The following is a 25,500-nucleotide window of genomic DNA, read 5'->3' on the forward strand; positions in this document are numbered from 1 at the left end:
TCCCGGTTGCCTATATCATAGTTTTTTTCTGCGGGTGAAAACCTACGAGAGAAGTAGGCGCATGGGTGGAGTTTGCCCTGCAAACCCGATCGCTGAGACAATACAGCCCCCACCCCCACCTCTGAGGCATCAACCTGCACAATAAAGGGGAAGGTGACATCCACATGTCTTAATAAAGGTGCAGAACAGAACAGTTTTTTCAGTGTAGAAAAGGCAGAATGTGCCTCTGCTGACCAGTGATATCAGCCCCCTTCTTGGTGAGACTGGTGAGAGGCGAGACCACTGTAGAGTACCCCTTTATAAACCTCCTGTAGTAGTTGGCAAAGCCCAAAAATCTATGGAGCGCCTTCAGTCCAACAGGCTGAGGCCACTCCAAGACAGCAGAAACCTTTCCAGGAACCATAGAGAGGCCAGACGTAGAGATAATGTACCCCAAGAAGGCAAGAGAGGTTACTTCGAAAAGACATTTCTCTAATTTAGCGTAAAGCAGATTCTGTCTTAACTTCCCTAGGACAAACTTAACATGCTTTCGATGTTCCGAGAGATTGGACGAGAAGATCAGTATATCGTCCAGATATACTACGACGAACTTCCCCAACACCTCCCTGACAACCTCATTAATCAACTCCTGGAAGACGGCCGGGGCATTACACAACCCGAAGGGCATCACCAGGTACTCGTAGTGCCCGTCGGGTGTGTTAAAGGCCATCTTCCATTTGTCACCCTAACTAATTCAAACTAGGTTGTATGCGCCTCTCAAATCTAGTTTCGAGAAAATCTTGGCATTGGTAACCTGAGTGAACAGATCGTCAATCAAGGGTAAAGGATAACGATTTTTCACTGTAATCTTGTTTAAGCCTCGATAATCAATGCAGGGACGAAGGCCTCCATCCTTTTTTTTTACAAAAAAGAATCCTGCCCCTGCTGGTGAACGAGAGGGACGGATGAAACCCTTGGCCAAGTTTTCTTTGATGTATTCCTGCATTGCCAGTTTCTCAGGCCCAGATAGATTATAGAGATGGCCCCTAGGAGGCATACAACCAGATCTTAAATCGATGGGACAGTCGTAGGTACAGTGGGGCGGAAGTTTATCTGCTGATTTGGGACAGAATACGTCAGCAAATTCTGCGTAGTGGTTTGGCAAACCTTTAACCTGAATCTTGGTGTTACCCACGGTCACTTTCGCTAAACAGTGATGATGACAATGGGTAGACCAGCTCGTTAGCTGACCTGAAACCCAATCTATCTGAGGGGAGTGAAGTTGTAACCATGGCATGCCAAGAATAACGGTGGAGGTTGCCATACGCAGGACCAGAAACTGTAGACTCTCTTTATGTAGCACCCCAACACTGAACCTCAAGTCCGGGGTCCGAGACAGGGGATGTCTACTTTGCAGAGGAGAGTCATCTACTGCAGTGACCAAAACCTTTTGGTCTAATGGAAGTATGGGAACCCCCAATTTCTTTGCAAACTCGTAATCTATAAAGTTAGCTGCTGAACCAGAGTCTATGAAAGCTTCAGTGGTAACAGTCTGGCCCTCCCATGTGACAGAACAGGGAAGGAACAGACGATTATTGTTTAGAGGTAATGACTGCGCGCCTAGGGTATTACCTCTGACTACACCTAGGCGGCAGTGTTTTGGGACGATTCTGCACCTTATGACCCTACTCTGCACAGTATAAACAGAGCTGTTCTGTTTTCCTGCGATTCTTTTCCACCCGTGTCAATTTTGACTGTCCAATTTGCATTGGCTCTGATGGAGGTGAGACGGGTGGAGGAGAGGCGTAGGAGACATATCTTACAGTGTTCTTACCCCGGGTTTGTTTCTGATAGCGTAAACGGCGATCAACCTGTACTGCTAAAGCGATTGCCTCGTCAATAGATTTTGGTTCAGGGTGTCCCAACATCAAATCAGAGACTGAGTCTGACAACCCTGATAAGAAACAGTCTAACAACGCAAATGTCCCCCACCTAGCTGACACAGACCACTTCCTGAACTCAGCTGCGTAGACTTCTACCGGATCCTTGCCTTGACGCAAAGTCTTAAGCTTCCGCTCAGCAGTAGAGGCAATGTCCGGATCATCATAAATTATGGCCATGGCTTTAAAAAATTCCTCAACTGACGTCAAATCCTCATGCCCTACCTGAAGGCTATATGCCCATGTTTGAGAATCCCCTGACAAAAGGGTCTTAATAAATGTAATTCTCTGTGCCTCAGTTTCTGATAAATTGGGTCTTAACTCAAAATACGACATTACTAGATTTTTAAAGTTCTGAAATTAAGATCTATGACCAGAAAACCTTTCGGGTACAGACATACGCAATTCTGTAACTGGAGGAGATCGCACTGCATTCACAGCCGTCTGAAGGACCTGTATGGACCCAGACAAAGCAGTAATCTGGGTCTGATGACCGTCCAGCACCCTGATGAAATTCTCCACCGAGGTGTGAGTGCATCAAGACGGCTGTTGAGTGCGTCCATTTTGTTTTTCGGGTCTGCCGTTCTGTAACGATTGGTGTCAGCACACAGAGAGAATCTGATTATTGGTGATCTGCAGTATCACCAACAATACAGATGTATACCTGATTATTGATGATCTGCAGAATCACCAATAATACAAGTATGACTAACCTCTGGACACCTAATAGAGTGTAAGTGTTTGGTGCAACTGTAGGCTATCTCCCGTGGGGCGGGAGACACAGATAACTTCGACCAGAGACCACCTGAGGAGCAGGTGGCCCTTGGCTGTGCAGGAACTATCTCCTAAGAGAGGAGATAGGGACAATCTGGCAGCCAGTGATTCCCTGGTAAACTGGGAATCAGACTGTACTGCAGCCAGAGGACTCCAATGGGATAGAGGCCCCTGGCTGTACTGCAGGAAGGACTCTCTGAGGAGCAGGAGGTCCTTACAGCTAACTGACACTTGGTGGAATAGTGTCACGGGTAGTACAGATAGACTGAGCACTCAAGGGGTGAGTGGCAGCCTGGAAGGTCGGGCAGGCCAGGTCGGCAACACACGAGCAAATAAGGTACAGAGACAGAAGGCTGATTCGGTAACCGGGTACAGGCAGGGTTTGGCAACAGGTAGGCAGATATGCAGAGGTACCGAATCAAAAAGCAATAGAGAGGTCGACAGAGAAAATAGTCATAACAGAATAAAGCAGAGTTCTAGACTGGGGTGTGAGGTCCTTGGTCTCAACACCCAGGAACTAGTCTAGAGAATAACTCAGTAATGACACAGTAATCCTAAGCTTGGGTGTGAGGTCCTTGGTCTCAACACCCCGGAACTGGTCTAAAGTATAACACAGCAATGACACAGTAATCCTAAGCTTGGGTGTGAGGTCCTTGGTCTCAACACCCCGGAACTGGTCTAAAGAATAACACAGCAATGACACAGTAATCCTAAGCTTGGGTGTGAGGTCCTTGGTCTCAACATCCTGGAACTGGTCTAAAGTATAACACAAGCGTAATCTGGCTAAGTGTGAATACCCAGGTCCACCTGGTTCTAACACACTGTGGGATCTGACTGAGGTCTGAGTGCTCACACATAAGTATTCACAACGGCAGACAACCTGAGACTGACCAGCCAGATCTATATATACTGCAACGCTCCTCAGCGCCACCCAGCGCCACTCAGCCAATCAATAACTGCACTGGGATCAGCTGATCGACCGGATCAGCTGATCCCTCTCCTACTGGCATAAAGGTCCTGCCTCCCCGCACGCGCGCGCGTAGCTCTCCATCTGTGTGCACTAGAAGGCCCAGGCAAACCAGACGCATGCCGCTGTGCGGAAACCGCCGGTCTGAATGCAGAGACAGCCGCCCCACCGCCAGACCGCGCGGCGGCATCTCCGCAATCCATTACAACAGGAAATGGGAATTTACAGATGTCCTAAATATGCTTGTGGAAAAGCCATCTAGATAATCTGATACAACAGCCTAGTGAGCCAGAAGTACCGCATTACGAGCAAACCACTCATCTTTATGATTCCTACAGCACACCAGACTCAAGTTGAAGCTACTTAAAGGAAATTTCCAGGGAAATAAAATAAAACATGACATTTACTTACCTAGGGCTTCCCCCAGCCCCTTGCATACCGACATGTCCCTCGCAGCAGCTCCGCTCTCAGCCGCTGACTCCCAGTCCCCGCTGGTGCAGAGGGCGACCTCACAACGTTGTCCTCTACTTCACCTGCACGAGCTCCGATTCCGCCGGTGAGTAGAGAATGACCTCGTGAGGACAGCCTCTGCATCCGCGGGACCTGGGGCCGATGGCTGGTGCTAGAGGAAGTCCAGATTCTGTTTATTTTCTGTGCAGAGTCCCTTTAACTCTTTACATTGCAATTACCAGGGAAGGGGGAATACAGACATGTAAAGGGATAGTAGACATAGACATACAACGATGTTTGTATTAAAAACTTGCTAAAGCTTTAGTAAGATAAAAGTATCTGCACATTTTTCAGGAATATAACTAGAATATTACAAACAAGTACTATTTTAGAGTTATTGTAATATTACATTATGTACTGTGCAGCTTGGCATTCCGAAAACATCAGGCACTTGTTCACATTTCAGTGCTTTTATCTGGAACAGAAGATTGACAGAGCCAGGAATTAGCAGAGCAACGCTGCGATTATGTCATTACAGACGACGCTTGAAAAAAGGGCTAATTTTCCACAACTACTGGTGATAATGCTGATTGCTTTTCAAGATGTGTTCCCTGAATGTACTACATGTAGCTATTTACTGTACATCACTTTTGTATATGTTACGGCCAGAACCCGAAGTTTGGCCAGAACTAGAAGTGGCCGGCCACTTCGGGTTCTGGCCGGCCAATGCGCGAACTGGCCGCTGCGCTGCGGCCAATGTGAGAAATGAAACAATTCCTGTAAGGTTTAATGTGATGTTGTGGCCGCAGCGCAGCGGGGGGCAAAAAATGTATCACACATCTTTACTTTATTCAATGGCATTAAGCCGCCCGGCTTTTTCCTCTGCCTCTCTCTCCTCCCCCCCCCCCCCCGCCTCTCTCTCCCCCCTTCTCTTATGGGCACAGCCGGGCGGGGACACGCGTGTCCAGGAGAGTCGTTCCTCGCGGCAGGAGAGCAGAGCGGGGGAGGCTGCAGACATTGCTTCTGCCAGCACCCGCTCTGCAAGAACGGCAGGATTCCCCTGCCGCGACGAACGACTCCGGAGGGACACGCGTGTCCCCGCCCGGCTGTGCCCATAAAGAGAAGGAGAGAGAGAGGCGGGGGGGGGGGGGGGAGGAGAGAGAGGCAGAGGAAAAAGCCGGGCGGCTTAATGCCATTGAATAAAGTAAAGATGTGTGATACATTTTTTGCCCCCCGCTGCGCTGCGGCCACAACATCACATTAAACCTTACAGGAATTGTTTCATTTCTCACATTGGCCGCAGCGCAGCGGCCAGTTCGCGCATTGGCCGGCCAGAACCCGAAGTGGCCGGCCACTTCTAGTTCTGGCCAAACTTCGGGTTCTGGCCGTAACATATACAAGGAAAGACATTTCCTCTAATTTCTACATGCACTTCAACATAATACCACTGTGTTGAATTATCAGAGGGATGATAATTCATTTTTGTAGATTTTTTTTTGTCAAATACTGTCTTTGTCTTCTGTTCCCAGTGATCATTGTCAGACTCCCCAATTATATCTGTATTACATCATATTGTAATATCTATATTGTGGGCAGTGCAGTAAGCCTTGGAACTTCTGTCAATCGCACAGTCTTCCACAAATGCGACAAGTTCAAATACTGACTGTGTTGTGTCTGAAATAAAGGTACATTTTTCTGCATGACATACTTTGTTTTCTCATAGTAGTGCAATTAATATAAAAACCTTTTCAAAAGGTATAAAGTGGGAATACAAGGTTTGTAGAGAGTGCAATTAGTTGCTTTATTATACAAGGGGTGTGGTCTCAAAAGTGGGTGGGGTTGTAGGAGGTGGCTAAACAGTATTTTCTTTGTAACAGTCCCATGTTTTACTCCTGATGCATTCCCCATACTATGCAGCTAAAATGTGTCCCTAGTCCGTGGGACCCTTTTTAATACTCCATTAAAGTGTCCTCCCATTTATAGTATACCCTACATGCTATGCATCCATTATGGTAGCCATTTGCCGTGCCCCCCTTATTTTCCCTGGTAGTCTAGTGGTTCCCTTTAACATTTATAGTTGTACCTGTTGACATAGTGGTTTCCCTTCCCTAAAAACCTTCCCTGGTTGTTGGATGGTAACCCCCACTCCTTATAGATTACCCTGGTGGTCTAGTGGTCTCACTTCCTTTTTATTATAGCTTTTTGTGGAAGTCTAGTCGTTACCCCTCCTATTTATATCTTTCCCTGGGTTCTGTTGATCCCCTTCCCATTTATATAGTTTTTCCCTGGTAGCCTAGCAGTCCTCCTTATAAATTCCCCTGGTAGTCTAATGGTCCTCTTCTCTCCCCTTATAGCTTTCCTTGGTAGCCTGGTGTTCATCAAATGCATGTACAGTTCAGCTGCAGTACGAGCCAATGGGGGAGAGACGTTCCCCACAGGAACCAGAGGAGATGAGAGATACTAAAAATATCAAATCCAATGAAAATTAGGGCCCTCTTGAGTAAAATGGTTGGTTAAATGTGTTTTTATTTCTTGCAGATGGATGTGGTGTGGTGTGTGTTATTGAGGTAGGCTTAGGAGGGGAAACCACTAGACCTCCAGGGAAAGGAACTAGAAAAGAGGAAGCAGGACCACTAGGGCAAACCATTTGGGTTACCATTAGACAACCAGGGAAACCTATTAGGGGAGAAAAACCACTGTGCCAACAGGTAAAACGCTAAGTGTTAAAGGGAACCACTAGACTACCAGGGAAAATAAGGGGGCACAGCAAAGGGCTACCATAATGGATGCATAACATGGAGGCACTGTAAGGCAGCAAAGCATAGGGGACACCTTGAGAGTTTTTCTGGGGAAGCTCCATAATTTTTAGTCACTTTTCTTCATAGAGCTTGTTCAGTAGGGCTTCATTCAGCAAAGCCCTAGAAGAGGGAGGAGGCATATTTATTGAATGAGTGGAGCATGAGCTGTACATACACAATTTATGTTGTTTCTTCAATGAAAATGTTTGAGTAAAGTTTGAATTGAGAATCCCAGTCTGCAGTATAAATTCTCGGCTTCTGCTTTGCTGCAATTTTACTTTATAGTCCGACAGCACTTCCTGCTAAAATCAAATTCCTCATTAGAAAGCTAGGAAGCCATTAGTCTTACTTGAAATATAGCTTCCGTAAACTATAAAATGCAGCGTCTATCTCTCACTAATGTCATTTATGTTTTTTCTCTTTCCTCTACACATTTAACGTGACCCAAGCACATTTGTCTTAAAACAAAAATCTGAGAGAAGCTGGTCTGGAATGATAAGAGAGGCAGCAGAACACTGCGGATTGATGTCAGTATCGGCTCATTTTACCTGCCACTTGAAAGCTGCTACAGCCATCATTTTTCGTACCATGCGAATGGTTCTAAGAGAGTAAACAGTAAATGATTCCTTTGCCTGAAAAATGACACGTTTTCATGAGCGATAGAAGAGTTTAGTCTAGTCTCGCAATTTGCACGAGGGGAAAAATAAAAGACATCCAATTTTTGTTGTCTTTTACTATTGTCTTGTGGCTTTTTAGAGACTTGAAAATGATTCCTCACTTGAATGACTGAAATTTTCTGAACAGAAGAAAGATTTATGCATAGAATGTTACAGATCTGTCTGATCAAAGTGCTCCATTGCGTGCTACTTTCACCCAGTGTTGGCTGCAAGAATGAAAATCGCATTGGAAGAACAAGTCTGAGGATAGTGTTGTGAAATATGTAACGCATTATCACTTTCTGTGTAGTGGAATAAAATAGAACAAATAATTTAAGGAGTCCACCAACCAAATATCAAACTCTGGCTCAATCTTAAAGGGTACCTTATCAGTAAACTAATATAAGAGAGGGCCATACCTGGGGGTATTTAATTACTGCCCCTATAACCTTGCTGGCCTCTCAGCTTAGCCAATCCCCCCTCTACCCCATTCAAACCTCCAACTGAACCCGGTCGGCCAAGGTCATGAACACATTTCTAGAAAGGCAACAAAGGCTCAGGCCTTGGGCGACAGCTGGCCAAGGGATAGCCTGGACATGGATGATGGGTAGCTGAATGTGCAAATGAAAAAGGGAGGCTGAAAATGGGCAGCAGCACATGGAAGAGGAGTGCTACGTTCTGTGCAAGGGTGGTGTACATGAAAGAGGGCAGCTGCTGTATATACATATTAAATATGGGGGTGGGAGGCTGCACATGGGATCGGAGGGGCACTATTGGATGGGGAGCAACAAGAACGTTGGCCTAGAGGTGGAAAAGTTTAAATCTGGCATTGAGCAGGGGTGCATGCGTTGTCCTTTCTGGTCTCCACATGTCCACTTCAAACAGACTCATATCCCCCATACTGCTCCTTGCCAAGGCTCCAGCACATAGCTGTGGGGTAAGGGGAGCAAGAACAGGGAGGCAAAGTATTAAGACAAAGGGCAGACCAGGGAAGTTGAGGGGCCACAGAGATTATGGAGGCGAAGACTTCCAGGTATGGCCATCTAATACTTTTATTTTTAGTTCAGACATGCTTTAACGTATTGCTAGCATTTGAGTTAGGGTTAATGAAAGGTAAAGATATAAGTTAGAGTAAGCCATCAGCAGTGGAATAGGCCTAGGTTAGGCTGAAGTGAAAGGTTAGGATTAGGTATTTCCTGATCCTTAAACAATAAAGCTTGGATATGTCTTTAAATTATTTTCAATAACTTGATGACATCGTTATTATGGGCAGCACAGTGGTGTAGTGGTTAGCGCTCTCGCCTTGCAGCGCTGGGTCCCTGGTTTGTATCCCAGCCAGTACATTATTTACATGGAGTTTGTATGTCCTTCCTATGTCTGCGTGGGTTTCTTCCGGGCACTCCGGTTTCCTTCCACATCCCAAAAACAAACAGATAAGTTAACTGGCTTTCCCCTAAATTGGCCCTAGACTGTGATAAATACACTACACAACACATATAAATACATATGACTATGGCAGGGATCAGATTGTGAGGGACAGGTAAGTGACAAAACAATATACTCTGTACAGCGCTGTGAAAGATGTCAGTGCTATATAAATACTAAATAATAATTATTATTATTAGGGTTCCCCGGCACTATTATAGCCATAACACTACAGAGGTGCTCATCAAGAGCTCGAGATCATGAGTAAGTAGTGATCACAAGTCATTTTTTGTGATCTTTGAATGCACTAGTTACCCAACTCGTGAGCATGAGTTACTCGTGATCACTAGTCAGTATTCGTGATTAAGAAACCCACCGACTTTAGCGGTTAATAGCAAAGCCCCCTTACATGCTAGAAACACCAAACTTGGGGCTTGATTCACAAAGCAGTGATAACCGTTATCACGCTGTGAAAAGTGCATTGCGCGAAATTTAGCATAAAAAACGGTTATCGCGTGCAAACATTCGCACGATAACGCAATTTTTTCATGCGTTAACGTTCCTCGTTCGCGCAATAAATCCATGTTATCGTACGAACGTTAACACGCGAAAATTCACATTATTGCACGACTGAGATAAAACGTGCGCATAGCACTTTTTCACAGCCGTGATAACAGTTATCACGGCTTTGTGAATCAAGCCCATGATATATTCAGAAGAACAGTGGGAACAAGAGGACAATTTTTTTTTTCAAAAAGACCTTATAGTTTTTGAGAAAATCAATTTTAACATTTCAAAGAAAAAAAGTATACATTTAAATGCGGTAAATGACTATTTACCGCATTTAAATGTATATTTTTTCCTTTGAAACTTTAAAATCGATTTTCTCAAAAACTATAAGGTCTGTTTTGAAAAAAAAAATTTCTCTTGTTTCCACTGTTCTTATTAACATATCTGGCAAATTTGGTGTTTCTCGCATGTAAGGGGGCTTTGCTATTAACTGTTAAAGTCGGAAGGTTTTTAATCACAAATCTCGATTCATAATTTGTGACTACATGCAGTTATTCGACTCAAAACTGCACTCGAGTCGGATATCTGTTCCTATTTGTGATCGTGATAATGGGTCAATTCGTAAGTGGGCGGAATCGAATTCGTGATCACTCGAATACGTGAGTGGGGGTATCCGAGCATCCCTGCTTCACAGTAAATGGAGTTTCCGGAATCCTAAGGAAGCAGAATTAGCAAGTGGAGAAGAGGAACTTTGCACAGGACTAATAAGGTTTAGGAGCTGCCAGTTAATTATCTTGATTCATTTATTTCTGTAATTATATTAATTTTTATAAAACAATCTTGAAGCAGAAGTTCAAGCAATAAAATACGGTAAAGACATTCATTACATCCACCATCTGCACGGACTTAAATTGCAGAAAGATTTCTAAACACATACATTTGAAGTATGCGAGTCGCCATTGTAACGTGGCTAAATGAGTGAAATGCCTCTTCAAGGTGAAAAACAAGACAACGTTGCTGTCTCTTTAACATTAATACATGGTCACAATCAATTGTTTCCAGACATACTGTAAGCACTTAGAAAGTGATTTTATATCTCGGTAAGAGCTGATCCATAGTTTCCAGTTGAGCCAGTAGTGCTGAGCTGAGCCATAAGGCGAAAGAGGAATTAGTTGGCGGTTATCTGCAATTAAGATAAAAAGCCTGCTTGTGGATTGTCTAAACTCTGTGTACGCGCCCGTGTACAAAAAGAGCTCCAGCCTGATCCACAGAGTTTTCTAATCCAGGCCAAGGTTGCAATATCCAACAACATGTAGCTGGTGGTGTTGCATTATGAACATGGAAATTGTCAATAAATACTTGTAAAACATCAGCGCAAGCACAAATACATTATATGAAGAGAGCCTGAGAGCTTGGGGCTCCTCCTTAATTCTAGTTACCATCGAACTATTAGTAGTGGGATAAGGGGGTGCCTTATGTTGCAAGGTAGGTAGCAAAGTCTCCTCCATTTGAAAAGCATTGTACCCACTGCTGGTGGGATCAGGAGCTCTTCAAACAACCCCTAGTCCTCTGGGGTGCTCTACAGCCCTGATAAGTACTCTCGCCCAGACTGAGCCCTCCTCTAAAGCATTTATGCACATTTGCCAGCAGTGTGAGAAGTAGCATAGCAATAGGGGATGCAGAGGCAGCGCCTGCACCGGGGCCCTTGGACAAGAGGGGCCCATCAACACTACAACATGTAGATAAACTCTGACTTACCACAGTTATCTTCATCTGCTTGGTTTCCACACTCGTCGACTCCATTACAGTGCATGAACTGCGGAAGGCACTTTGTGATATTGCCACAAGGGAAGAACCCAAGAGGACAGGGGGCTTCGGTGTTCTCACTCTCTGCAGATGCAACTAGATAAAAAGAAAGAAACTGTGTTTTACTTTTGCTATAAAGTACATAAATTCCAGTTCAAATGACTCATCATGGTTCTGAGGTGAGCATCTTCTGCAGCGCTGTACAGAGTACATAGACATGTCACTAACTGTCCCTCAGAGGGGCTCTCAATCTAATCCATACCATAGTCATATGTCCATCGTAGTCTAGGGCCAGTTTAGGGGTAAGCACGTCAACTTATCTGTATGTTTTTGAGATGTGGGACTAGAACAAGCAGAACATAAAAACTCCTTGCAGACAGTAGCCTGGCTGGGATTTGAACCAGGCTATGTGACCAAACACAACCACATACGTTGAAATTAGAGAGTGCTTTCAGTGCAGCCGGATACAGTTAGTCCAGGTTGTTATCTCCATTTTGCTGTGAGGTCCTTTCTTGCCTCTTCTCATTCTCACCTCCTCAGGATTGGACATTTAGGTCATTTGCATGTGTCTGCTTGTGTACAGATCTGTAGCGGAAATCTCTCAGCAGTTGGATTAATTGTGCACATCTGGCTGCTGTCTAAAATGTAGCTGTAAGCAAATCTGAGCTAAACCTTCCTTTACTTGGTGTCATCTTTTTGCCAGAAAATGACCTTAGCTGCATTTAACATGCTTGGTTTTAAAATTAAAGAGAAACTTTAGCTGAATATAGCTTGATGATGATGAATGCATATGCTTATTTTTAACAGTACAGTATGACTTTCCAAATTATTTTAGTCATTGTTTGCCCATTGTAAAATATTACCAATTTACATTCTTAACCACTTAACGACCGCCTAACGCCGATAGGCTTCGGCAGGTCGAAGTGGTGTTTCCATGGAAACGTTCCATGTAAGTTCATGGAGGGTGTCTCAGTGAACAGCCTGCGAGCCTCCGATCACGGCTCACAGGCTAATTGTAAACACGCGGGGAAGAAATCCCCGGTGTTTACATCAATACGACACAGCAGCACCGTAAAGAAGATTGGTGATCCCCGGCCTCTGATTGGCCGGGGATCGCCGGCATCTGATAGGCTAAAGCCTATCAGAGGCGGCGCAGGACAGATCGCCGTCCTGTGCCACCCACAGCAAGGAGGGGAGGGAGGGAAGGGCAGGGAGGGTAGAATAGCGCTGCGGAGGGGGGCGCAAAACACAAACAGCTGGCGGCGATCAGACCCCCCCCAGCAGGACATTCCCTGTGTGCCTGCTGATCTGTGCTGTGGGCTGAAGAGCCCACGCAGCATAGATAAGGGGAAAATCCCCTGGTCCTTAAGTGGTTACATTTATCACAGTTGGCAACATCTTTACTCCTGGGAGATGCATCACTGTGGAATGCTTGTTTACTATGTCTTCTGAGGTCAGCAGAAAGAACACCTTGGCTCATATGCAATTCACTTTTCTCCTGAGTTTTCTCCTAGGTGATAATGTTTCAACTTCTTTTTAAAATTACATTTGAGTTTTTTGTTGTTTTTTTTTAATCGAAAAAGTACCAAACAGCAGGTGAAGTACTATCAAAATTATATTGAGCATTTTCTTGCTTGTCAGTGGCTTAAAGTAAATTTTATTGCCAAGGTTTAAAAATATCACCTAGGAGAAAACTCAGGAGAAAAAGTGAATTGCATATGGGCCCTTGTCTCTCGGGATGCTCTGGGAGGAGAATTCTTCATAATAAACAGCCTGCACTAAACATCACTGTTTTTGATGCTGAAACCAGGATTATTAAAATAAGTCAGTTTGGTGCCTCTTTAAATTTCTATCTCCAAGGCCAAAGGCTTCACACTGCGGATTGGCCTGCACCACCAAAAACAGGCCTTAAGGGATTCCCGCATTAGTACGAGGTAATCCCCATCTGGCAGCAGACCAAGCAGGAAATGACGGTCACTTCCTGTTGGCGAATTGATAAAATACGCTTCTGCGCATGCGCAACAAGCAAAACTGTGGTGGTCCGTTTAAAAACACGCGTGTTACCATAGACTTACATAGAATCTCGCCAAAGGACCGGCACCACTCGATGTATTTAGAAGCTCTTTATAACTTTATTGGCATCAATATGATAGCAACGACAGACGCTGTTTCGGCCCCCATGGGCCTTTATCAAGTTGCACAGGATCATCCTGATGATCCCTGTGCATCCTGATGATCATCCTGATGATCCCTGTTATAAGTTATAAAGAGCTTCTAAATACATCGAGTGGTGCCGGTCCTTTGGCGAGATTCTATGTTGTGACCCCTTGGTACTGGGGTGAGGACCTAGGCACACTTTCCTGCACTAAAGCCACTGTGAGTGCTCCTGGGCACTTGGAAGAAACCATAGACTTACATAACTTCCGGTCCGCCGCATGTCGCTGCGCGGTAATATAGGTATGCTCGCGGGTTAGATAAGGTGCTTGCGGTGCAGCACAGCACAAGCAATGTGGACTCCCCCACAGACATTCATTGCCCTATAGGTAGGCTGCGGTAAAACGCCGCACTACACTGCACCAGTGTGAAAGGGCCCTTAAGGTTACACAATGGTTGTCACCCCATCAGGACTTAATCCCTCTGTTGACAACTTGGGGTTGAGTCCTATACAGATGGGGAAGCAGCTGTTTCTATAGGGAAGGGAGGAGTCACAACAACTAAAAACTAATGAAACACCCCCATTCCATCTACCCACCTACTGGAGACCTCAACTTCGGAGGTCATGTGACCTCACCCAATGCCTTTGCTCTGACAAAGCTTCCTGCACTGCATTCCATAAAACTTCACACTGATGTGACATTGCAGCTCCACTACCAGCTATTTTTTTTGTTTAGTTCTATCAAGTTTAGGATCATTAGTACTATACATTTTGAAGTGAAGTTAAGCCTAGTTTTCTAGCTTTCCAGTTTATCATTGTTTTTCTCCCTGCCTCATTTACAGTCACATCTTTGAGCATTCAATTTTTTTGACATTGAACGTCTGCATATTTCAGAATAATACAATACTTGAGGCATGTACTTAAATTTAAGCATAGCAATTTTCTTCCAGCTGATCTGTCTGCTTAATTTTCAGGACATTCATTTCTGTGCAGTCATTTCAGTACCTGTAAGACAACTACTTCACAGCAAAGAAGTAATTGTAAAAGATAAAAAGATACCACATTTCCTTGTATCACTTAGATCTGGAAATGATAGCTCACCTTGATGGTAAATTATACAGTGTGTTTATGCTGAATATGTTAGCTACAGAATAAATAGCGATGCTACTTTTTTAAAGGACAACTGAACTGAGAGGGATGGAGAGGCTGTCATATTTATTTTGTTTTAAAGGATACCCGAAGTGACATGTGACATGATGAGGTAGACATGGGTATGTACAGTGCCTAGCACACAAATAACTAGGCTGTGTTCCTTTTTTACTTTCTCTGCCTGAAATAGTTAAATATCAGGTATGTAAGTGGCTGACTCAGTCCTGACTCCTGACTCAGACAGGAAGTGACTACAGTGTGACCCTCGCTGATAAGAAATTCCCCTTTTTACCTCAGAAGCCATTTTCTGCTAGGAAAGTGTTTTATAGTTGGAATTTCTCACCAGTGAGGGTCACTGATCCTTTAAACAACACCAGTTTCCTGGCTGTCCTGCTGATCATCTGCCTCCAATGCTTCTAGCCATAGATCCCGAAGAAGCATACAGCAGATCAGATATTTCAGACTGAAATCTGACTGGATTTGCTGCATGGTTGTTTCAGGTGTGTGACACAGATACTACAGCAGTCAAAGTAATGATCAGCATGACTGCAAGGCAACTGGCATTGTTAAAAGAGGAACTGTGGTGAAAATAACATAATGACTAAAATTGCATATTATTTACAATATTTACCGTACTTATAGATTATTTAGTCAGTGTTTGCCCATTGTAAAATCTTTTCTCTACCTAATTTACCTTCTGAAATTTATCACAGATGGTGAGATCTTTAGTTCTCCCAGGTGATCTGTACGGAATGTTTGTTACTGAGAGTTCTATGAACAGAGGGAGATATTGCTTGCTTGGCAGTTGGAAGGAGTTTTCACCACAATATCAGCCATACAGATCTCCCTGATGATCTATTTGAGAAAAGGTAAAGATTACACATGGGAAAGGGGGTATCAGCTACTGATTAGAATGAAGTTAAATCCTTGGTTAAAGTTCATCTTTAACCACTTAAGGACCACAGGCTTTACCCCACGTAGCGACTAGGCCATTTTTCTCAAAGTAGGCCACTGCAGCTTTAAAGAGAATCTGTATTGTTAAAATCGCACAAAAGTAAACATACCAGTGCGTTAGGGGACATCTCCTATTACCCTCTGTCACAATTTTGCTGCTCCTCGCCGCATTAAAAGCGGTTAAAAACAGTTTTAAAAAGTTTGTTTGTAAACAAACAAAATGGCCACCAAAACAGGAAGTAGGTTGATGTACAGTATGTCCACACATAGAAAATACATCCATACACAAACAGGCTGTATACACCCTTCCTTTTGAATCTCAAGAGATCATTTGTATGTTTCTTTCCCCCTGCAGTTCTCATGCACTTGAAGTTTCAGGCTTGCTCGTTTCTTCCTGCAAACAGCTTTGCCTTTGTCTGTAATTCCTCAGTATGTGAAAGCCCAGCCAGCTCAGAGGAGGATTTATCCAGCTTGTAAAAGATAAGAGAGAAGAGAGAAGCTGCCCTAATCTAAATAATACACAGGCAGTGTGCATAGAGGGGCCTGGAAGGGGGAGTTCATAGCAGAACCACAACACTGAAGAACTTGGCAGCCTTACAGACACAGGCCGACAAGTCTGACAGGGAAAAGATACATTGATTTATTACAGAGACTGTGATAGTAGAAAGTGCTGCAGTAAGCCAGAACACATTAGAATAGCTTTTGGAACTTGTAGGATGATAAAAAACAGGATGCAATTTTTGTTACGGAGTCTCTTTAAGGGCTCACTGCAGGGCCATACAACTCAGCACACAAGTGATTCCCCCCCCCCCCCCCCTTCCTTTTCTGCCCACCAACAGAGCTTTCTGTTGATGGGCTGTGATCCCTGCAGGGGATTTTTTTTGTTTTTGTAAATATTTATATCCTTTTTTTTCTTTATAAAATTTACTATTTATTTTTTATTGTTCCAACACCGCCCTCCCTCCCCTCCAGTCAATTTTAGCGATCGACTCTCATAGATACGGCTGTCCCCGTTACAGCCCTGCCTTAGATCGCAGCGTTGTACACTGTAAATAGACTGCACCGCTGGGATGACATTCAAGTTGAGATGCGCACGCCGGCGTGGAAACTCCTGCAAAACACACCCCAGGACTGCACGCTGGCCGGCGATTGGTGTGGAGCGGTTGTTAAAAGGTTAAAATCAGCCACCTCCATATCTCTCTCAGTTCATGTGTTCTTTACATAAAATCATAGAAGGTGGGGTGAGAAATAGTGTGCCAGCTATAAAGTCTCACTGTCTCAGTCCCCCCTGTGAAGCCCCATTGCAGTTCTAATGTTTGTAATTTTTTCATACTGTGAATGAGTGTCTTCCTATTCCAGTAGTATAAAAGCAGTGGGCTGGTGACCAGACAGCACTGCATTGGAATATGGATTTTTTTGCTTCCTGCTTTCATGTGTGTGTGATGATGTCAAGCACATTATTCATTTTTTTTCTGGTTATAGATTTATTAACCAGTTGACATTTTCCTCTTCTGGAAATTCCCCCACGAGAAGGTGGAAGCTTCAATCTGACAGAAAAACAGTTGAGGGGTGACACAGAAAGGGAGTGTGTCACTGGTGGTAATTGAGAATATTAACTTGTTTCAGTTTGTCCAAATTAGTAAGAAGACCTTGTAGTGGGGCTGCACTGTGATATTTAATCAAATTCAGAGTGAAAATACATTTAAAAAACGATGGCCACTTTAAAAGACAACTGAAGTGAGAAATATATGGGGGCTGCCATATTTATTTCCTTTTAAACAATACTAGTTGCCTGGCAGCCCTAGTGGTCTATATGGCTGCACTAGTGTCTGAATAACACCAGAAACAAGCATACAGAGAAAGAAAGAAAGAAAGAATGAAAGAAAGAAAGAAAGAAAGAAAGAAAGAAAGAAAGAAAGAAAGAAAGAAAGAAAGAAAGAAAGAAAGAAAGAAAGAAAGAGAAAGAGAGAGAAAGAGAGAGAGAGAGAGAGAGAGAGAGAGAAGGAAAGAAAGAGAGAGAGAGAGAGAGAGAGAGAGAAGGAAAAAAAGAGAAAGGGAGAGAGAGAGAGAAAGAAAGAGAGAGAGGCGAGGCCATAGCACGTGCTTTGAAACAAAGCGTCAACAGCCAGCCCAGCCAAGACCACCAACACAAGCTGACAAAAGCCCAAATAAAAGGAAAGATAGAAAGCTGCAAGGACCGATACCTAGAGGAATGGAGAAGTGACATAAAAACTTCCAGAAATTCACTGTCTATCAATCACTACAAAGGGAGTACACAATGGCTCCAGGACCGCCCACTTCCAGAGACTCTCCGCCCACATCCTAGATTTCAGCTCCACAGATGAGGAGAGGAAACTCTATATCCTACTGGGGGAAGAGGAAAAAACTGTGCAAATAGCAGCCCGATATATCACTGCCTGCCACCAACTGAGAGGAACATGATACCACATGAACTGTATAACCCCATACTCCCCTCCCCTATGGACTGTATACCTATACCCCCCTCCCCTATGGACTATATATCTCATCCCCCCATACCATCCATTAGATCCTCCACACTCCTATGGACTGTATACCTATATCCTTCCCTTAGTCCCACAACACCCCCCCCCCCCCCCCCATGTTAATGTTTTGTTTTGCTTTGGCAATGCTAAATGTATTTGGTCCTGCCAATAAAGCTTTTTTGGATTTGGATTTGGGGAGAGAGAGAGAGAGAGAGAGAGAGAGAGAAAGAGAGAGAGAAAGGAAAGAAAGAAAGAAAGAAAGAAAGAAAGAAAGAAAGAAAGAAAGGTTGTGGTGTGATGTTAACAATTTGCCATTTACCTTTATTAACTCTAACTGCTGTAATATCTACTATGTGTGGTATTGATTGGTATTCACAGCTGAAATACTAAAAACTGAATGTGGCAATAGCCATAACCCATCATCCCATTATCTCCTAGAGATGGGAAGGACGGGACCTATGGGGGGCACTGAGCAGCTGTTTTCTGTTTAATTACAGCATTCTTCCTGTGCTTTATTTTCACATTGCATGGCTATTGGCTACCTTTATTTTATCAGCATTTACTAATGCGTTACTGCAGAATTACCACCATTTGTCACAGCACAAAGCATTCAGCAGCTCATATATTACAGCTTCATTCAACTCATAGGGTATCTGAGAAGTGATATACAGCAATGTGCTGTGTGGGGAGAAATTGTGTTTTATGTACTCAAACACTCCGTTTTTTATTAACTGATCCCTAAGAGTTTAACCTTGCCTCTAGTTACTGAGAAATATATAATACAAGTATATTTCGCAAGATATAGTGCCAAAGCAGAAATGATTGCTTGCAGAAAATTGTACGGGGTCTTTGGATTTTTACCCACTATGCACATTTTGCCATTTGCGCTGCATTCTCAAAAAATGCATGCACTTTATGATGTTAATGCATAGGAGCAAAAATAGCAAAGAAGCAACAAGCTGGAACACAAGTGCAATTGATAGTATGCAAGAAACTGTAAGGCGGAGGCTCCAAAAAGTATACAAAATGATTCAAAACCATTTAAAAAGCAGGTAGGTGTTGGCTTACCTTCATAGAAGACAACTGCTCAATTGCATAGTTTTTATTAAATAGCACAAAAGGCAACAAATTTCACAGTGTGTAGACCGCTTTTTCAGGTAAATGCCTCTTATGCAGCTGCAGAGAGCTCAGAACACCATTGTCCAAAGGCTCTCTCACCTCTCTGCAGCTGTAAAGGCCCATACACACGTCGGATTTTAGCGAACGACCCGTCGTTTGAACGTTCCGTCGTTCGGACGTTTTCGCGTCAAATCCGACGTGTGTACAGACTATCGTTCGGGTGATAAGACTGGTTACCAGCGATCTGCCCGGCGGATCGTTGGTAACCAGTCTTATCACCCGAACGATAGTCTGTACACACGTTGGATTTGCCGCTAAAACGTCCGAACGACGGGACGTTCAAACGACGGGTCGTTCGCTAAAATCCGACGTGTGTATGGGCCTTTAGAGGTACTCCCATTGACCTAAGGTAGTAGTGTACACACAGTGAAATGCGTTGTTTATTGTGCTATTTAATACAAATTGTGAAATAGAGCAGCTGTTTTCTGTGAAGGTTAATTAGGCCAACACCTACCTTCTTTTTAAATGTTTTTTAATTATTTTATATATTTTTGAGCACCTCCATCTTACAGTCTCACGTGTTTTTACCCCAGTAGGGGGGTTAGAAATTTTATGTTATTTTTATTTTACTAAAATTTCATTTTTGGAGACACAACCACATATTGAATTCAAAGTCTGAGTGGGGATGGCACTTCCCTGCTTCTTCAGGCCAATAACACGTGCCTGCAGATAGGAATGAAACCGCTAGGGCACCAATATACATGTACGGTATATTTATTTTATTTATTGTATTTATAAAGCGCCTACATATTATGCAGCGCTGAATATATAGTTATATTGGCGCCCTAGCGGTTTCTTTCCTATCTGCAGGCAAGTGTTATTGACCTGAAGAAGTGGGCTGCGACCTGAGAAACGCCTTGTCTTAACGTGCATGAATAAATTATTCCTTTATCCATTATTTATGGTTTGTTCTTTTGAGAAAGTAAGACTTTACACTTCTCACAATTATCATCACCATCTATCATACATTACATAGGGCGCCTCCACCAGTGTTTAGTCTAGTCAGTGTATACCCTAAGGGGTCCCAGTAATGAGGACCTGTTGGTCCTCAGTACTAATTCAGGAGAGAGACCAACCAGCATCTGCATCTACAGAAGTGGGATACCGAGTGGGAACGGTGTTATTCCCGCAGGCTCTGCCGGTGGTTGCAAGTCATTGCAACCCACCTTTGTGAGAGTAGTTCTACTCTTTATTTAAAACCACTAATCCTATGATACTGCACCATTGGGCTCCTGGTCTCTCTCATTACTGACACTTGGAGGTTGTGAACAACCAACAAGGATCAACATTTTCCCATTAATAAAAGTGCAGAGTCCAGTATAAATATTCAAGTTACCATGCAGTAGTTGATGTAATTTTAGAACCCCTGCATGGGTTAACCTAGCTATATAGTATTTCAAAGGAGAAGAAAATTAAAACATGAATTCATTAGATTGTGCTAATATGTTCTGTGCACATTCTAAAATGTTTGAACCAATTTCTTAGATTATGGAAAGGGTAATGGACAATGAAATATAAAATAGAGATAATATACATTATCTAAATGGATTGCATTACACAATATGTTAATAGATTGCATACTTGTATGAGCAGATTATCACACGCAGAAGGACCCCAAGCAAATGTAAAGATCTCCCAGGAAAAAAGTAAATAAAGTATCATTTTTTTTTGCAGGGACAAAGGGTTGAAGCATTTCCAGACATTTCTTTAATCTTACAGACAAACTGACTTTTCCAACGGTAAAAGTTAAAATATTTCTATCCACTGTCACTTGTGAAGGTCACATGCCAACTCCCATGTACACTGCCTCTTACAATAATCACAGTTGTCACTCAGTCTCCTATAATGGAGGTGACAGTGGTCACTCACTCCTGTAAGGAGACAGTCAGGACTCTATAGTGAGATGGGAGTGATAACTCCTGTAGTGGTCTCCTGTAACATGGTAGGTGGTGTCCATTCAGTCTGCAGAAAGTATCATATTCTTTTTGTTTTGTCTTTTTGTGTTAAAAATGATGGTTTGCAGATTAAACTTCTCATTGGTGACTGGTGCAGTAGGTGCTACTCTTTATATTACTGTTCCTTCCTTAATGTCATAAGTGCTTATGTGACCTCTCCTATCACATATCATGGATAAATCAAGCAATGAATTGCAGCACAGTTTAACTAGAAAGAAACTCATATTCATAAAAGTTGCAACCAAAATATATACATTTTAAAAAAGAAGACAGAAAGCAGGGCAATATTACCTCAACATTGATTTTACATAACATTTCAAGGCCACTTAAAGGATACCCGAGGTGACATGTGACATAATGAGATAGACATGTGTATGTACAGTCCCTAGCGCACAAATAACTATGCTGTGTTTCTTTTTTTTTCTCTGCCTGAAAGAGTTAAATATCAGGTATGTAAGTGGCTGACTCAGTCCTGACTCAGACAGGAAGTGACTACAGTGTGACCCTCACTGATAAGAAATTTCCCTTTTTAATCTCTTTCTTGCTCTCAGAAGCCATTTTCTGCTAGGAAAGTGTTTTATAGTTGGAATTTCTTATCAGTTAGGGTCACACTGTAGTCACTTCCTGTCTGAGTCAGGACTGAGTCAGCCACTTACATACCTGATATTTAACTCTTTCAAGCAGAGAAAGAAAAAAAAGAACACAGCATAGTTATTTGTGTGCTAGGCACTGTACATACACATGTCTATCTCATGTCACATGTCACTTCGGGTATCCTTTAAAGCACACCAGAAATGAGAGTGATATGGAAGCTGCCCTATTTATTTCCTTTTAATCAATACCCGTTGTTGAATACCATTGAATATTATATATATATATATATATATATATATATATATATATATATACATTTTTTTTTACTTCAATTTTAATTTCACATTTGAAATTTGAGTGATTGCGAGTTCCTTCTTTGGATCTTCCACCTTGTTAGGCATGACATTTAAGAAGTTATCTTCAGTGGAAATGCGTGATTTCTTTTCAGTGGCAGAGATGGATGTTGAGTCCATTTTGTCACTGTGGTCTATTTATAGTGCACAAATGTGTTTCGGAACAGGAAGTTTGGTTAATGTTTGCTCTTTCTTTTCCATTTAGACACATTTCCTCTGTGTAATTTCAGTCTGTTTTGTAACTCTGGCTTTCTGGGCTGAACAAAATAATTGATGGTTAAGAGTGAACACTTTTAGTATTAGTTAGTTAATGGCTGTGGACACAGATATTTCTCTTTGGACTGAACTCTCGGGTAGACAGCTATTTGTAAGAAAAATGTTAATCGTTAAATCGCAATTCCAGTGTAAATTATACATTATTCAATGGATCCTTGTAACGATTGGTGTCAGCACGCAGAGAGAATCTGATTCTTGGCGATCTGCAGCACCACCAAGAATGCAGATATACGCCTGATTATCGATGATCTGCAGAATCAGCGACAATACATATGTATTGCTAACCTCTGGACACCAGAATGTGGGAGTGTTTGGTGCAACAGTAACAACTCTGAGTGGAGACCACCAGAGGAGCTGGCGGCCTAAGACTCCTGAGGAATTCACCCCTAACTGTGGGTGATATTCCTGTAGCCTGTGAACCCCTGGGCGAGGGATCGAGGCTGGGTTGCAGGAAGCCCTGCAGCTAATATGAAAGTTATTGCCCTGGACTGGGCTAAAGTAATACAGTAATAGCACAATCCTAGTCTGGGGTGTGAGGTCCGTAGTCACAACACCCTGGAACTAGTCTGGAGCATAACATAAATGATAATACAATTCCCTAGTCTTGGGTGTGAGGTCCGTGATCGTCAACACCCTGGAACTAGTCTGGAATATAACACAAAGACAATAGAGTTCCCTAGTCTTGGATGTGAGGGCCTTGATCTCAACACCCTGGAACTATGCTAGAGAATACACAGAAGATACACAGTATTCCTAGTCTGGGGTGTGAGGGCCTTGATCTCAACACCCTGGAACTGGTCTAACAAATAAACAGTGCAAGGTAATCTAGCTCAGTGTGAATTCCCAAGTCCTCTTGGTTCAAACACACTGTAAGGATCTGACTATGGTCTGAATGCTTCCACAAAGTGTTTGCAATGGCAGACAACCAGCAACTGACAAGCAAGCAGAATATATAGTAGCTGAACTCTGCTGCCCCTCCCAAGCCACTCAGCCAATCATGAGTCCAGCAGGAATCAGCTGATCGTCCTGATCAGCTGACACTTCCCCTGCTGGTATAAAGGTCCTGACTTCTGGCCTGCGCACGCGTAGCTCTTCATCCATCTATGTGGACTAACAGACCCAGCCACTCCAAAGGCACGCTGCTGCGTACAAACCGCCACTTTGGACGCGGAAACAGCCGCTTTGCTGTTAGAACATGCGGCAGCTTTTCCGCGTTCTGCCACACTACCAGACGCGTGCCTACGCGTGCAAACCGCCACGTTGGACGCGGAATCAGCCGCCTTGCTTTCAGCAGACGCGGCAGCTTTTCCGCGTTTTCTCACAATCCTCTTCTAATATAAAGTTATAATTACCTGCCGTGTCTTTACCAGCTTCTGGTGGGTAGTAAACCCCCTCCCCCCCCCCCCCCCCCCCTCCAGCTGAAAAACAACATTTTTTTTTGTCTACCCAAGATACAGAAATGTGTTTTTTTTTGTAGGGAACCTGATATACAAGGGAGGGGTCTGCACACAGAGGTTTTGGGCACAATATAGCTTTTATTGTCCCAATGCACACAACATATTATCATCACAACCGTTGATCGTTTCGGGGCCTAGGACAGGTTCCCTTTATCAAGGCATAAAGAGACAAAATTTGTACAATTACCCTAGTGCAAACAACCTTTAAATAAGTACACCCCTAACTGCCAGCAGAACTCCACTCCTTTTAATGTGAAGTTTAAAGAGATTCTGTATCAAAAAAAAAGTTCCCCTGAGGGCTACTCACCTCGGGAAGGGGAAGCCTCAGGGTCCCAATGAGGCTTCCCCCTCCCCTGTAGCTGCTGGCAGTCCAGTGTTGGCTCCCGAAGTGTCCCAGAATCCTCCACCGACAAGCTTGATAAGCGCTGATTTATTTACCTCTCCTGGCTCCAGCGGGGGCGCTGTTGCGGCTTTCCACATCAAGATAGGCGAAAATAGCCGATCTCTGTCGGGTCTGCTCTACTGCGCAGGCACAGGAGACTTGCGCCTGTGCAGTAGAGCGGCCCGACGGAGATCGGCTATTTCCGCCTATCTCCGTGCGGAGAGCCGATACTGCACCTGTGCTGGAGCCCGGGAGGTAAATATTTACATTGCCGCCATTCCGGGAGGATTTTCGCCACCTACGTGGGAACAAAGAGGACGAGGGTTTTCTTCAAAGTTATTGGATAAATGACCGGCCAGTATACCTGCGCACATATCATTGACAATGAATCACGCTCATTCGCGCTAATCCCAGCGCTGGGCGTGCCATCACGAACGTTCCCCATTTGAGGCTAACCAATAGTGGTCTTCCCGGCATCATCCCCTGACAGCTTTGTGCACTGGCCAATGGTGAAGCGTTACATCACCGCGTGGCTCATCAGGAAGGCATCACATTTTTCAGTAGGGGATGTGGCTATATGCTGAAAGCCAGCAGAACCAAGGCTACAGGAGGGATTCAGGGGGGTAAAGACACGGCAGGTACTTATAACTTTCTATTAGAACAAGACCCATTGAATGTATAATATACACTGGAATTCTGCATTAAAGATTAACATATTACATACAAATTTAAGTTCCGTTTACCTGAGCTGAGGTATATATATATATATATATATATATATATATATATATATATATATATACTATTTTTTTAGTTTAAAGACATAGACTCAGCACCATGGAGAGTGCACTTGTGATCTAAGCTAAGTAAAGTTGGCTCTAAACTGTAGAAGGTAGATGCCAATATATACAGTGCTGCTCATAATTATTCATACCCCTGGCAAATTTTGACTTAAAGTTACTTTTATTCAGCCAGCAAGTAATTTTTTGATGGGAAATGACATAGGTGTCTCCCAAAAGATAATAAGACGATGTGTACAAGAGGCATTATTGTGGAAAAAAAATTCTCAACTTTTATTTACATTTGAGCTAAAAGTGCCCAGTCCAAAATTATTCATGCCCTTCTCAATAATCAATAGAAAAGCCTTTATTGGCCATTACAGCAAGCAAATGCTTCCTATAATTGCAGACGAGCTTTTTGCATGTCTCCACAGGTATTTTTGCCCATTCATCCTTGC

The 25,500-nt window shown here is 43.4% G+C and overlaps 1 protein-coding gene across 2 annotated transcripts in view; it reads right to left on the reverse strand.

The window, feature by feature from the left end:
• Positions 1-25,500, reverse strand: part of RXFP1 (relaxin family peptide receptor 1) — a 433,020-nt gene that overhangs the window by 218,074 nt on the left and 189,446 nt on the right. For both annotated transcript variants that reach the window (XM_068278866.1, XM_068278867.1), the window contains exon 2: positions 11,258-11,401. In XM_068278866.1, coding sequence (XP_068134967.1) covers positions 11,258-11,401 — 144 coding nt within the window. The remainder of the gene's footprint in view (positions 1-11,257; positions 11,402-25,500) is intronic.

Source organism: Hyperolius riggenbachi, chromosome 1 (assembly GCF_040937935.1).
Source record: "Hyperolius riggenbachi isolate aHypRig1 chromosome 1, aHypRig1.pri, whole genome shotgun sequence".
Lineage (NCBI taxonomy): Eukaryota > Metazoa > Chordata > Amphibia > Anura > Hyperoliidae > Hyperolius > Hyperolius riggenbachi.